Raw genomic sequence first — 16,228 nt, forward strand, 5'->3', positions numbered from 1 at the left:
CCAGAAGGATTTGAATTCAGATTTTGAAATTAATTATAAGAATCGTTCTTGTGGGAAAATGTGGTTGTTTTGAATTCTTAAAAAAAATATAATAGGGTGCAACTTGTTAAATTGGATACTAGAGGGAACTAGAGGGTACTAAAAATTGCAATTAAAGGAGAGAAGAATACGTAAACTAAATTTCTTAATGTGGATTGAAACAAAACATTTTAACATTCAATATATTGAAGGCTATTTTTGAACAATGGGGACTCAGAATTTAATTTTAAGAATGACTGCCTATGTTTAAAATATAATGAGGAAGAAAAACACGTTTTACTGGAAAATACTGATTTGAAAATTGATTTTAGAATGAGGGAAAATGATGCTAGACACAGGATATAAAAATGGAAGTGGTTTATGTCTTAATAATTAAAAAGGAATATAAAAATAACAAACCGAGAGTGTGTCCATGATAATTTTCCTGTATTAGATTTATGAAACAGGCTTGTTAAAGCTTTGAAGAATTTTATAAGAAGGGACAAATGAAAAGAAATAAAGTTCCACACCAGAAGTGGTATTCAGCTAGTTCTCTCCGCTTCAGGTGAACCAGTAGCAGCGGTTGCAGGAGACTCCGCCCCCCCTCCCCAATGTAATACGTGAGCACTGTGCATGTGCAGAAGGCGGTGTGCATGTGCCAATGCGGTGCGTGCAGTCACATTTGCAAACCAGTAGGGAAGGTGTTGTGGTCCAGCAGCGGCCGGCTGAGTTGTTGGTGGACTCTGACAGCTCAGACCATTATGGGCCTACTCTGGAGGATGAGGAAGACTCTGGAGGGTGTTTGGAGTCAGAGCAGGAACTAGAGAAGCCTGTTGGCCACCAGGTGGCATCTGAGTCAGGGAGCAGTGAGGAGGAACAGAGGGAGGTTGTCCCTGATGTGCGTAGGCATCAAATTGATAGGAGACAGGAACAGCTGTGGAGAAGACGTCATAGAAGGAAGTAGGGACAGCTGGTTAAGGGTGTGGCCCCTCCCAAAGAGTTTATAAGTGGAGCGAAGGGAGGGGAATCTTTGCAGGAGACAACAGTCCATATTCAAGCTGTTGCGAAAGCCTTCTGTAAGTGTTATCTTGTGTTTGTGAAGAGAACTTTCTAGGCTCCCAGCCAAGGGGTGGCTTTATCTATGTAATTAGTCATGGCAGACAGAACAGAAGGTAAGCGAATCCCACTGCTGTTCCATGCCATTGTTTAAAGGGACTAAAAACCAAGACCGCTCAAAGTAAAAGGAAGAAATACAAAGTTAGTTTATTTGATTATGATTGAAATAGATACGTTGTTATCTATGGTAACCCTTAATATGTTTTTACTGATCAGGACTGAAATGACAAGGGTTTAGGATTTGTTTATAGATAAGAGATGGGATATGGGAAAGAAGAGATGATTTGTTTTATTTTAAGAGAAGAGGATTAGTTCTAAAATTGTTTATACTTGTGATTAAGTGAGAAGCTATACATACAGTATATAATATGTTATAACAATATATGATTGATTGATTCAACTATATTAAAAAATATAACTACATTCTTTTTTATTTTTGCTTTCTCTTTTTTCTGCATTTTCTTTTTGATTCTTTTCGTCTTTGTAATTTGTATTATTTTTTATGTTTCTAATTGTAATCATTTTAAAAAAAGAAGCTTTACTGTTCCCAAGCCTCTAGCAATAGTGTCAAGAGAAACAGTAGCCATTTTAACAATGTCATAGGGTCTCGGAATGAGTATACTTCTTAACATATTTTTAATTTTTTGTTATTAGCCTCCTGGTTTCTAGCCAGCACCCCAACTATGGCCCCAAACTGGCTCTTACTCTTTTTATTTTACTCTTTTATCTTTTTTTTTTTTTGCCCAGTCAATATATCTTCACATAACTCTCACGATGTCCTCAAGGAGCCAGTGTAGAGATATCCAAGAAAGTCTAGAAGCAAATAAATTACCGAATGGCAATCTCTCAAATCTATATCTGTCAAAATGTGTATTAAATATACACAGCTTTGAACTATTTTCATTCAAAGATATCTGCCAAAATCCAATGCTACCATCCAGCTGTCCGTAATGCAGTACTTTCATCTACAACAGGTGAATGAATTTTAACAGTTCCTAATATGCCCTCATTTTCCTACTATTATTATAAGTTTATTTATAAACTTATTTGTTTATTTCTTAAACAGGTGGTCCTCAACGTACAACTGCAACTGAGCCCAACATTTCTGTTGCTAAGCAAGACAGTTGTGGAGTGAGTTTTGCTCCATTTCAAGACCTTTCTTGCCACCGTTCTTAAGGGAATCGCTGCAGTTGTTAAGTTAGTAACATTGTTGTAAAATGAATCTGGCTTCCCCATTGACTTTGCTTGTCAGACAATCATAAAACGGAATCACATGACCAGGATACTGCAATCAGAGGTGGGTTCCTCCCAGTACGGTATGGTACACCAGAAGAGGTAGTGAAAATCTTGCTTCCCAGATAGAATCGGTAGTAATGGTGGCCTGGCCACACACCCGAACCTGTTCTTCCATCAGAAGCTTCATCAGAAGCTTTTTTAAAAAAATAGTTTTTCCCCCCTGCGGGTTCAGGCAAGGGGAAAAAAGCTTTAAAAAGTAAAAGAGAGAAGGGGGGAGGGAGGGAGGGAAGGGAGAAAGAAAGAGAAAGAAAGAAGGAAGGAAGGAAACTCACTTTTCAGCCGGGAGATTCAGCAAAGGAGAAAAACAAATGATGTCGCTTTAAATCGGTACTGGGCATGCCTGGCTGTGGAATTCTGGGAGTTGAGGTCCACAAGTCTTAAAGCTGAAAACTTTGGAGACTCCTGCTTTAAATTGAAAAATGGACACATCACTTTTTTCAGTGCTGTGATAACTTCAAATGGTCACTAAATGAAAGATTGTAGGTCAAGGACTACTTGCATTGGTTTGTACGCCTTAGAACAGGAACGTCAAACTGACAGCCTGCAGGCTGGATGCATCACATGCAGGCCATGCCCACCCTAGCTCCATGAAAGGGAAAAACATTGCAATACGTCACATGATTGCAATGTGATGCCACAAGTTTGACACCCGTGCTTTAGAATTATGCCATTCATTTGGCTCTACAATTTTTATTATCGCATACAACTGTTCTATATCGGTTGTCTTTATATATTAGCTCTCACATTAAGGAGAATCTTTATAGGCATACCAATCACTGGGCAGAGATGTGGGTTTTACTTAATTCAATTTGTTATTTTTTTCATTTGCCATTATTTTTCTCATTTACTCTGGTGGCACAGTGGTTAGAAAGTGGTATTGCAGGCTAATTCTGCTGACTGCCAGGAGTTCAATTCCTTCGATCTTGACCGGCTGAAGGTTGATTCAGCCTTTCATCCTCCCAAGGTCGGTAAAATGAGGATCCAGATTGTTGGGAGCAATATGCTGTTTGAAAACTGCTTAGAGAGGTCTGTAAAGCACTGTGAAGCGGTATATAAGTCTAAGTGCTATTGTATTACTTAGTCATTGTTTTTCAAATTTCTGCCAATGTTGACATCAAAATCCACTATGGGTAATCCTCACTTAACCACCAAAACTGGGTTCTGCAACTTCATCACTAAGTAACATGGCTACTAAGAAGTTGATCACACTGAACTTACTTCCACTTATGCCATTAAGTAAATCACTGTGGTCGTTAAGTGATGCACAATATAATTGCAAATTGCAATTTTACTGCTTGCTTTTTTAATTATTCTGCTTGTTGGAAGTCAGGTGTAATCAGAGATGGCATTCAGCAGGTTCTGACCAGTTCTAAAAAACCGGTAGCAGAAATTTTGAGTAGTTCAGAGAACTGGTAAATACCACCTCTGATTGGCCCCACCCCCATCTATGGGGATTTTGCAATATCCTTCCCCTGGAGTGGGGAGGGAATGGAGATTTTAGAGTATCCTTCCCTCGCCATGCCCACCAAGCCATGCCCACCAAGCCATGCCTACCAAGCCACGCCCACAGAACCGGTAGTAAAATTTTTTGACTCCCACTAGGTGTAATGCACATAAATGGTGATCACATGACTGTGGGACATGGCAACATTTGTAAATGCCCATCATTTGTGAAGGTCCCATATAGTGAACAACCTGGTGGAGCCTGTAAATCCTGGATCCTGAATATAAATCAGCAGTCTTTTTTAAAAAAAACCTTCATAACTTTGAATGTAACTTAACAAGGCAGTCACTAAGCAAGGACTGCCTGATTTGAAATTTTAATGTGAAACTTTTATTTCTATCTTGGCAAAAAAGCTCAGCCGAGCTCAGAGAATTCCTGCAACCTCAGCTGACATTTCCCTAACATTTGTAATTTCTGTTCAAAGTAAGTATTTTTCCCCAAGAGATTTAGCTCCAGGTCTTAGATTCATTTATTCTTTAAACAATAAATTAACTTGTACACTAGTATCTATTTTAAAACTTAGAACTTTATAACAATTTGCATTTAAGACAATATGCTTATCTTTTTTCAAAATCTTTGATATTAAAGCCTAATAAATAATTGCTGAAAATGGACTTTTTCTTTGGATATTGTTTTACTTTCTTTCCTTCATCAGTTTAGAAAGATTCATGCGTGCAAGTTCTTACCCTTGGTTCTACAGAACCAACATTTGCCATAGATTTTTAGACTCTGGACAAGTCCAAATATCATAGTAAATACTACACTCAAACAAACCTTTTTCTAAATTCTGTATCTGAACTGTCACATTTGAGATTATTGAATTGGCAGTTTGTTTCAAGAATTCTAACATTTATGTCCTACTATTCTCTTTCTCCCCTCTGGGAGAAGGTTTCAAAGTATTCCTAGCAGGACTACCAGATTCTGTAACAGCTTTGTCACTATGCCATCCATCTGATAAATTTGCAAGCTTCGTTTTTCTTGCCATATACTTGTATACGTTCAAACTAGACTGTGTTGTTTCTGTGTGTTTGTTATATAACATGTGTGTGCGTGCGCGCGCGTATATAAAAAGGGCATGGATAGCCCTTAGGAGGCCCATTTTTTGCCAAAAAAGGGCATGGGTAGTCTTTAGGAAGCTTATAGGATGCTCCCGGGGGCTGGGGGGGGGCAAAATTGAGCAAAAAGCGGCCCATTTTTGCTTATTTCTGCCCTCCCCAGCCCCCAGGAGCTTTCTGGAAGCCTCCTACAAGCTATGCATGGCCATTTTGTTGAAGGGGGAAGGGTTTCGGGAGGCAAAAAATGCTGTATTCAGTGTATAAGATGCACCCAGATTTTCAGCCTCTTTTTTGAGGGAAAAAGGTGTGTCTTATACTCCGAAAAATATGATATGTTATCTGTTTACCAAGTTTCGGTTAAAATTGCTCAAGGCGTTACAAAGTTATGATGGAACACACACATACACACACACACAGAGCCATTTGTGTGTGTTTGTGTGTACAGTATGCATGTGTGTTTATATATACACACAACAACTGAACAGATGCTACAACAGGGATTGGATCTGTCCAGCTCCTGTTACTGGTGGTTATGACTTCTCTTCTCTGTTCTCCACTGCATGTCATATTTGTGGAGTTATAAGGTCACCATCACCTCTATGACCTACAAAGCCAAAGTCATCTAGATCTTTTTCACATGTACAGCCATCTAAATATCATTATCCTTGTCTTGCACTCATGCCATTACATTGTCCCTCAAAAGTTCATTTTGATGTCTTTTGCTCAATTTTCTAGTTCACCAAAATCCTCTAAAATGTTTGCTATCCTTCCTACTCTCATGGTGTCTGCAAATTTAATAGTAATATTTTCTAACCTCTTATTCAAAATTTATTTATACGTCCATTGAGATCACAGACGGGACTATAACAGATGCAATATTCTGTTCAACTTTTCCCTCCAGCTTCATGCAAAGGGAATCACATGTTTTTGTTAAGTGGAACTGTATATCTAGGGGTGGGCTTCAAAAATTTTAACAAGGGGTTCTCTGCCCAGTTGCTGGGTGGGCGTGGCCAAGGTAGATGTGGCCTAGTCAGCCTCCTGCACCACAGAGGCAACAGGGGGGAGTGCTTTTGCCCTCTGCAGGCTTCAGAGGCTTTCCTCGAGCCTCCGCAATAGCAAAAATGGCCTCCCCAGACTCCAGAGGCTCTCTGGAGTCTAGAAACTTCCCAAATTTCTGGTAGGCCCATTTTTCACCCTCCTTGAGCCTCCATGCATGGCAGCACTTATTAGCATCCAAAACAGGCCACGTGGGGATTCTTGGGAGGGGAGGGGTGGGCGTGGCCAGCCATGAGTGGGATTTGGGGATTCTCCAAACTGCACAGCATCTTAGCTAGAGGTTCTCCCGAACCCCTACAAACCCCCAGCAGCCCACCCCTGTGTATATCTAAGGATAGCAAAACCAAAGTTATGTTTTGTCGTTTCTTCTGCTAGAAACTCATGAGATTGTGTCAAGTGGTTTGCTGAAGCCAATGTATATTATATTCTTCACTTTCCTCTAGCTAAAGAAATGGTTCTGTCAGAAAAAGGAGATCAAGCTAGTTTGGCATAATTTATTCTTGATAAATCCTGCTGACCAATGCATTGTTTCTAATATACTCAAAACTTTGACTTGTTTACAGAAAAGAGAGGAAAAGCTCGGGGACATCAAGTTGGAGAGGGAAGTCTAAAATTATGTTACTGAGATGGATCAGCCAATAAAGTTCATTCCTCACAAGAGGGCTTTAGGCCATTCACTACCACTCTACCTGACCTACCTCACAGATATTATTGGGATGTGAACATGGAGAGTTCTTTTGTACCTGGAGGAAAAGCAGAATATATATAAATTTATATATATACCCAGTAAGGGTATGGCTAGCTGATGAGAGCTAATTAGCTCGAAATAGATCTATCCTAGTCTCCCTTTATTTATTTATCAGTACAATTACAACACAAATATAAAAAGGCAACAGTAAAAATAAAAATATGGTTTTCTGCCTGCATGGTCTTTGTGATAAGCCGAAGGACAGAAAGAGGGAGTAGTGACCTTCCTCCCATATTTAGTCATACCAGGGGTTGTAACACAAATACATACCTATTTCCCTGGCTCAACTGATAAGGAAGAGAACCCGTGGCTTAGTGGTTAAGACTCCTGCCTAAGATATATACAGCCCGGGTTCTAATCCCAGTAAGGGTATGGCTAGCTGATGAGAGCTAATTAGTTCGAAATAGATCTATCCTAGTCTCCCTTTATTTATTTATCAGTACAATTACAACACAAATATAAAAAGGCAACAGTAAAAATAAAAATATGGTTTTCTGCCTGCATGGTCTTTGTGATAAGCCGAAGGACAGAAAGAGGGAGTAGTGACCTTCCTCCCATATTTAGTCATACCAGGGGTTGTAACACAATTACATATATATACATACATACATACATACATACATACATACATACATACATATATATGTATATATACGTATATAATTTAATACTGTTTAAAAAGAAGTCAGATTACAAAAAAGAAATAGCTGGATCAAAAGAAGCACGTATAACATCCAGCTGTGACTGAAAGGAATCAGACAAGTAGAAGCAAAATGTAACGACTTGAAAAAATTCTTATAGAGTGCAAGAAAGTGTTCCTAAAGACAGTTCCTGTTACTTACATTTAAAATCCAAAACTTGGAAAAGACATTTAATGATCATCCTGTGTCAGATGATCGTCAGTGCAAAGAAATTTTATAACAAATATCAGTGCTATAGTTCAGAATAAGTGAATAAAATACTGAATAAAATGGTACTCAATCTCATGTAAAGGTACCTAAGATTATCAACTTCAAGCATATGCAGTGCATGTCTGCTTAAAGCAGGGGGGTCAAACTGGTGGCCCGCAGGCCACATGTGTCATGTGCAGGCCAGCCCCTCCCCCCCCGCTCCGCAAAGGGAAAAAATGTTGTGATACGTCATGTGATGGCAACTAGACATTGCAAGTTTGACACCCTTAAAAGGAAAAACAATAAAATGTCATTTCAGGATCTTCTCTCTAATTCTTGTTTACCTCTTAATTTCACACTGTCCAATCCTGCACCTCATTATTTCTTAACTAATCAAACAACAGCACAATACATTCACAAATGATACTTGTTCAAATCAAATGAAATATATTTATATGTATTTGACCAGCTTTTACTATAACAAAGAGAAATAGTTTGACATAATTGTTTGTTATTGAGAAAGGGAAAAAAAGTAATAGGACAATAAGACAACATATCTAATTAAAAGTTTTACACAGTTGGATAACTTGGCGAAGCTATTTGGCCACCTGATAGGTGAACGTGTGGTTAGCATCCCTCAAATAACTGTAAACATGAAATTTATCTGTGTGGCCCTTGTATTTGGAAATGATTAGGGTGATCAGAGCACACCTTTTGGCATACTTATATTTGTTCCATCGGTTTCATCCATTTCACTCTACTATTTATTATTATTTTTCTCCTCTGCAGCCATGTATTTATAAACATTGTTAAGGGTGAGTATTGAATATCAAGCGATGAGAAATTTCAGAAGAACCTCTGCTCAGGTTTTTTTTGAAAGAAGGTCATACTTCTTTTTAACTTTCAGGATGTGTGTTTTTTAATGTTGTACGCCGCCCTGAGTCCTTTGGGAGAAGGGCGGCATATAAATCCAATAAAAACAAAACAAAACAAAACAATACTGTCTGATAATATTTCTCTGATAGAAGGTTTATTTCAGTATATGTGGGGCCTGAGGATGTTCAGCATTACCTCTTCTTTTCTAGAACTTTTCTGTTTCTAAGAAAAGTGCCGTGGTTTTCCCTGAATATAATAAAGCTTCTGCCTTCTTTGTAGGCCAATTCCAAAACTTAGTGATTTCCTGTTCTACACAGAGCCTGCATTCAACCCCTCCCTTAGTCTAGCAGTAGAAAAGGAAGATGAGTAATCTCTTCACAACCATGACTATCAAGTGCCTTTTTGTTAGGTCTAAAGGGACATTTTCTCACAGCCTCCACGCAATTTGCTTTGCTCCCAGAAACCTTACATCCGAGAATTATAGAACAACAACGATCATTGTGAGTATAACTCAACCACCACCAACATACAGTGCTATATTTGCTAACTTAGGACAACACATTGTGAATCTTAGATGTGGATGCTAGTCCCTAAAAACTAGTTCCTAAAAGCAGGCTGCAAGTGATGTATAGGACAATGAGATATATTGCTTTCTCAATATAATCATAATGTTATGATTTAATGACATTAACCCCATTCAACTCTAGATCAGGGATTATTGTTCGCCCTGAAAATGAAGATATTCTGCACACAGTGAAAATATGGCCAGAAATTGATAATAGATATGTATCTGATTTTGTAACCTAATGTTTTCAAAATCTTGAATTCAAATCAACATTTTAAAGAGCTTGATTTGGGGTTAGTAGCAATCATTATTTATTTATGTATGTAATCTTAAAGGTAAAGGTTCCCTTTGCACATATGTGCTAGTTCAGTGATGGCGAAATTTTTTTGGCTCGTGTGCCAAAAGTGGGGGGAGCGCAGGGGGGGTCGGCATGGGTATGCCATACCCATAATGCTTTGCGCACGACCCCAGTGCACATGCGCGCATGACCAGCAGTCCCCCCCTATTTTTGGCGTGCTTTTTTCGCCCTCCCCAGGCTTCAGAGGCTTTATAGGAGCCTGGGGAGGGTGAAAACAGCCTCCCTTTCCCCCCCCCCCGGGAGGCCCTACAGAGGCTTCCGGAGACTTCAGGGAAGCTCCTGAAGCCTCCAGAGGGCGAAAAAAGGCCTCAAAAGGAGGACGAAGTCAACTGGCCAGTGCCCGCATGCATCGCGTGTCCTGACAAATGGCTCCGTGTGCTACCTGTGGCACACTTGCCATAGGTTCGCCATCACTGTGCTAGTTGTTCCAGATTCTAGGGGGTGGCACTCATCTCTGTGTCAAAGCTGAAGAGCCAGTGCTGTCCGAATCAGTCTCCGTAGTCATGTGTCCAGCATGACTAAACGCCGAAGGGGCACAGAACACTGTTAATTTCCCACCAAAGGTGGTTCCTATTTTTCTACTTGCATTTTTACGTGCTTTCAAACTGCTAGGTTGGCAGAGGCTGGGACAAGTGACAGGAGCTCACTCGGTTACGCAGTGCTAGGGATTCGAACCACTGAACTGCTGACATTATGATTGACAAGTTCAGCATCTTAGCCACTGAATATATATAATGGAGGGCATCCTGTATAACTTCAAATCAAATTTCATGCTTAATGGAAGAATCTTTTAAACCAGTGTTTCTGGCTGCAGAATTATGGGATTTGAAGTCCACACATATTAAAGATGCCAAATTCGAACAATCCAATATGTACATGGGATACAAGTTCAAATTTGAGCACTTTTAAATACCCATTTGTTGATAAAAGGACTTAAAGTAAGTGCTGTGGCAGAAATACATTTGCATTTATGATTTTTTTTTAGACCAGCGTTTGTTCCAGATAGTTATGGAAACGGTTTTGATCAGTCATGCTATGGGGAATCAGAGAGAGAGAGGCATAAAAAAGCATCCAAAATTATTATCACCCTACAAGGAAAGATTGCAGCAATTGGGGTATTTTAATTAGAGCCATGGTAAATAAAAGGAGATGCGATTTACACCTGTATGTATTATGCATGGGATGAAAATGTGGACAGAGACACATAATGTTAAAACACAGGTTATACAAGAAAACAAAGTGTAGGAAAATTAAAAATACATCTATATTCTACACATAAATAATTATGAATCATCAGAGGTGATTCTGACAGCTAATTTATATATTTTAAATGGGGCAAGAAAAATTAATGGAGGATTAATTTTTAACTACTAGCCTGACGTCTTGGAGAATAATGGAAGATTAATCTTTAACTTTCTAGCCTGATGTCTTCACTACTACACCAAACAATCTCCATTGTTGGTTTCAGGCTAGAAACCAAGAGATTGATAAGTTCTTATAGGAGAAGAGAAGGCAGACCTGGAGGGTGGAGTTAAATATATCATCGGTTTAGAGTCACTGGTTGCAACAAGAGTCTAGTTCACCATGAATTCCGTTGATCTTTATCTAGCACCAATTTAGTGCTGACCATTAGTTTGACTAGATTCTTGTGTATAAACTTCAATAAATGATCTATGCTGCAGACTTAGAAATGGGACAGAGAGACAGAGGGAGGGAGGGAGGGACGGAGGGAGGGAGAGGGGGGAGAGAGAGGGAGAGGGAGTGTGTGTGTTAGATTAGATTAGATTTATTGCATTTCTAAACCGCTCCCTCTCCCCAAAGGGACTCGGGGTGGTGTACAATCGGAAGTTAAAAGCATATATAATTACATAAGCATTGCATAATGTATATACAATTACATTTATATTTATATAGAGGAGGCATTAGGACTCATAAAACCAATTCATTAAAATCAATCCAATAATGGTAAAATTAGTCCAGTAATGGTAAAATATAATACAACATTAAAAACTACCCTATAGTTTAAAATAACTGCCAGGAGGATTAGAAGGTAATACTATAGTTGAGCCCAGCCGGCTAGTTGGAACAGGTGGGTCTTGAGTTTCGTACAGAAAGAGCGGAGGTCGGTGGTGGTCCTAATATCTGAGGGGAGGTCATTCCAGAGGGTTGGGCCCATCACAGAGAAGGCCCTACTCCTGGGCGCCGCCCGCTGGCATTGCTTAGTGGACGGCACCCGGAGGAGTCCCTCTCTGTGAGAGCGAATTGGCCGCAGGGATGTATGGGGTAGGATGCGATCCCGCAAGTAACTAGGTCCTGTGCCATGGAGCGCTTTGAAGATGGTAATCAACACCTTGAAATGCACCCGGTAGACCACAGGTAGCCAGTGCAGCTCGCGCAGGATAGGTGTTACATGGGAGTACCTGGTACTCCCCATAATTGCCCGCGCGGCCGCATTCTGAACCAGCTGTAGTCTCCGGGTGCATCTCAAGGGAAGCCCCATGTAGAGAGTGTGTTGATGCTTGCTTTCTCATTCCTGAACCCTGAACTGCAGAAATAACTATTTAAATAGTAGAAGATAAGGAGTAACAGTGAAAGAGGCTAAGAGTCATCTTGTCCTCATTTGTGAATTTTGGTTGACCATTTAACATGTTGAACTAGAATGGGTCATTGGCCTGGATCGTTTTACATTTTATGTTCTCGCATCAGTTGACTATGCTGAACCATACAGACCAATTCCTATTCCAATTTATTTGGGATTCCCTGAATTAGGAAACGACTATTTTTCCTCCAATTTATATTTAAGAACAGCTGATTTACTTCACACACACAAAAAAAGGCATAGACTTATCCAGAGTGGAATTTTGCAGGGTTTTTGAAATCTACAAAGCTACTAGTGGGAGTTGTGAATAAGACTAGGGCTTTTTATAACATGCTGTATAAAAATTCTAAGAGTCCTGAAATGAACTTTTCTTAGTTTGAAATCATAGTATCTTGATTTATGAATTCAAAGTTGAGGTGAAGTTTGAACCAGGGACTTTGTATTTATAGTGTTGTGTAAACTATGGTTCACACAACACTGCATTATATCGCTGTTGGTTTCTTTGTCTTATTTTGGTCCTTTTAACATACGCTATATCATGATGGTATGAGTGAAAGCTCTATATTGTGACTTGGGAACCAGGGCTGACTACAGCCAAAAAAGTGAAAACAGTGGCTGAAAATGTGTGAATGACTTTAATCCAATTTTAGGATGGGGTTGCACAGAGCTTTGATCATATGGTCACAATTGTCATCTTGTTTTTCTTGACCATATGCTGTGGATACTCCTGCATATGTGTGGTGGCCTGAAAACTTGTAAAAAGAATACAACTTATTTCTGCAGCAGAATTTGCTTTGGCTCTTCATTGTACTAAATGAGGGGACGAGGGGAATTATAGTACAAAACAACTGGTGGCCTAAAACTGAGAAACAGGTGGATAATTTAGGTACTCAGAAGAGTCAACCAGCGTGAGGGAAAACATGCCCTAAAAGCAAATTCAGGAAGACTGGCCATTGGACTGGTCCCTCGCCTTGTTGGCTCGTGCTTCACCTGCACCGGCCAAGAACGACTTACTGGTCAGCCTAGGGGGAGAATATTCTGCTGATATTGCATGGGTGAAACAGACAGCCTGAATTCACACAGCATGTTTGCTCTGGTTAGTTGTGGAGTGACATCTTAGACAAGATCTTAGCTTTCTGTGCATATTTTTATTTATTTATTTATTTACTTCGTCAAACATGTATTAGATAAAATATATAAGTATAAACATGATTTTAATGCATGGATATGAATAAAAGGAAACATTAGGACAGGGATGGTAGGCACTTTGGTGCGTTTATACCCGCCCCTTACGGACCTCTTAAGAATGGGGTGAGGTCGACAGTAGACAGTCTAAGGTTGAAGTTTTGGGGGTTTGGGGAAGAAACCAGAGTCAGGTAGAGCATTCCAGGCACTGACCACTCTGTTGCTGAAGTCGTATTTTCTGCAATCGAGTCTGCAGCGGTTTACCTTAAGTTTGTACCTATTGTGTGCTCTTGTATTGTTGTGGTTGAAGCTGAAGTAGTCATTGACAGGTAGGACATTGTAGCAGATAATTTTATGTACTATGCTCAGGTCAGACCGAAGTTGGCGTAGTTCTAAATTGTCTAAGCCAAAAATTTCAAATCTGGTGGCAATAAGGTATTCTGTTGCAAGCAGAAGAATGGAGGACTCCTCGTGAAATATCTCTGGACACTTCTACAGCTTAGGTTCCATAACTTGCTGGAAGGGTGGAACTTGGCCAGTAATCTGGTTTAAACGCATTGCATGGCGCTGTTGTTGGGTTTGAAGCTCACCACCCACTGCTCTGATGCTTAAGCAAGGGCTTGCAAGCCTGAATGAGCTACGCATCCCCACCCCCGTTTCCACTTCAAACCCAACAGCAGCTCCACACAATCAGCTTAACCAGGTTACTGCTCAAGTTCTCCCCTTCCTGCATATGGTTTATGGAAACCATGTGCACAGAAAGCTAAGATCCCATCTAAGACTCTATGGAGATTTTCAGTCATCCGGATTCTAAGTCATCCAGGTCATGGTTGTCCCAAAGGTGCTTTTTCAAGAGGCAACTGGACTTTCTGGTTTTTCTTTGAAGATGTTTTGCTTCTCATCCATAGGAGGATGAAGGAATATTTTGTTTGTGTCTATGCAGATTCTCGAAAGGGATGTGGTGGCTCAGTGGCTAAGATGGTGAGCTTGTCGATCAGAAAGTTTGGCAGTTCGGCGGTTCGAATCCCTAGCGCCATGTAATGGAGTGAGCTCCCATTACTTGTCCCCATCTTCTGCCAACCTAGCAGTTCGGAAGCACCTAAAAATGCAAGTAGAAAAAACAGGAACCACCTTTGGTGGGAAGGTAACAGCGCTCCGTGCGCCTTCGCTGTTTAGTCATGTCAGCCACATGATCAGAGACATCTTTGGACAGCGCTGGCTCTTTGGCTTTGAAACAGAGATGAGCACCGCCCCCTAGTGTCGGGAACGACTAGCACACATGTGCAGGGGGACATTTACCTTTATGGAGATTCTCAATCATCCAGGTCACGGTTGTCTCAAAGGTGTTTTTCAAAAGGCAACTGGACTTTCTTGGGTTTTTTCCTTCAAAAACGTTTCACTTCTCATCTAAGAGGTTTCTTCCCTTCTGGGTCTCTCTGAAGTCAGAACTGAAGAAGCCTCTTGGACGACAAGTGAAACCTCTTCAAAGAAAACCCAGAAAGTCCAGCTGCCTCTTGGAAAAAAAAAAGGACCTTTGGGATTCCATCTAAGAGGTCATTCCACAACTAGCCAGGTTGAACTTGCTGTGTGAATTCAAGCCGTCTGTTTCCCGTGGAGCCCGTCCACGGGTGTAATACAGCAAGCGAGGCTCTCTCTCTCCCACGTGCGAACCACCCCTCCTAGGCGGGCCGGCGTGTCCTCCTTGGCCTGCGCGGGCCAACGAGGCGATGGACCCAACCCGACGGCCGGCCAGTCCGCCCGCAATTCGCTTCGAGGGCACGTTTTCTCTCCCGGCCGCTCGGCTCCTCGGAGCGCCTTTATCTGGGCGGGGTTAAGGCAGGATTGGCGTCCGAGGCGCTGCTGAGGGGAATGCCCACCGCGCGGTGGCGGTTCTGGTGGCGAGGCTGTGTGTTTGCGTGCCTGCCGAGAGGAGCCAGGGCGGGAAGGCGGGCGGGAGAGAAACAGCAAAGGAGAGGCAGGGTATAGCGGCGGCCGGAGCAGGAAGGCGGGAGGAATAGCGCAGGTCTAGGTTTCCAAGCGCAGCGGCGGCGGCGGCCAGTAGACTCCTCGCTCTCACCGCTCAACTCTCTCCCTCCATCTTTTTGCGCGTGAAACCTTTGCAGTCGGAGCGAAACCTCTGCCGAGGTTATGGAGACTGCGGGAAAGAGGCGCCTCGGCAGGATGGCTCGCTGAGTGTGGGGTTGGAGGTGGGGGGGAAGGCAGGCGAGCAGGCGGGGAGGAAGAGGGTGAAGAGAAAAAGAAAGAAAGAGAAGGAAAGAAGAGACCAGCCACCCTCTTCTCTTTTCCTCCCCTTTTCCCTTTCGTTTGGTTTCCCCTCCCCATTTCCCCCCCACTTCAATTTGGTGTCCAGTCCTCCTGCCCCCCCTTCCTTCCTTCTCCCGACATCATCCCCCCCCCCCCATCCTCAATGCCTCTCTGAACAACATATAGGAAGAGCGCGGGGAGAGGAGGAGGAGGAGGAGGAGGAGACCCAAGCAGGCAAAGAGAAAGAAGAAGATGAGGATTATTTGCAGACAGCTTGTCTTGTTGTTTTCTGGATTTTGGGGACTTGCAATGGGCGCTTTTCCTAGCAGCGTGCAAATAGGTAAGCGCTGCATTGGGCTGGGGGCGAGGTGGTGGTGGTGGTGGTGATGGGGAGAGTGCTTGAACCCGGCGGGGTGGCACGGAATTGGGAGGGAGGGGAGAAAGTGGAGGGGCAACCAACTCCGATCCTGGCCACCGCTTTCCGTTTCGGAAAGAGGGGGACTCAAGTGTCCCCGAGTGCCCCTTTCCCGTTTTCCTCACGTGTCTTTGTGAAGGCAGGGATGCGGGGTGGGCTGATGGGAGGAGGGGGGGAGGGAAAGAGAGCGGCGGCTCTGCCTGTAATGATCGGCAAGACGGATATGTATATATTTATATATGTGTGTGCATGTGTGCAATGTGTGTTCAAACTTGGGAAGAT

The 16,228-nt window shown here is 41.9% G+C and overlaps 1 protein-coding gene across 14 annotated transcripts in view; it reads left to right on the forward strand.

Moving 5' to 3' along the window:
• The first annotated feature begins 15,269 nt into the window (after positions 1–15,269).
• GRIA4 (glutamate ionotropic receptor AMPA type subunit 4) overlaps positions 15,270–16,228 on the forward strand; it is a 313,150-nt gene continuing 312,191 nt past the window's right edge. For all 14 annotated transcript variants that reach the window (XR_014175400.1, XR_014175401.1, XR_014175402.1 and 11 more), the window contains exon 1: positions 15,270–15,871. Coding sequence is in view for 11 of the 14 variants with exons in the window: in XM_081953278.1 (XP_081809404.1) it covers positions 15,784–15,871 (88 nt within the window). In the remaining 3 variants the exon portion in view is untranslated. The remainder of the gene's footprint in view (positions 15,872–16,228) is intronic.

Source organism: Natrix helvetica, assembly GCF_964273705.1.
Source record: "Natrix helvetica genome assembly, chromosome: 4".
NCBI classification, from domain to species: Eukaryota; Metazoa; Chordata; class Lepidosauria; order Squamata; family Natricidae; genus Natrix; species Natrix helvetica.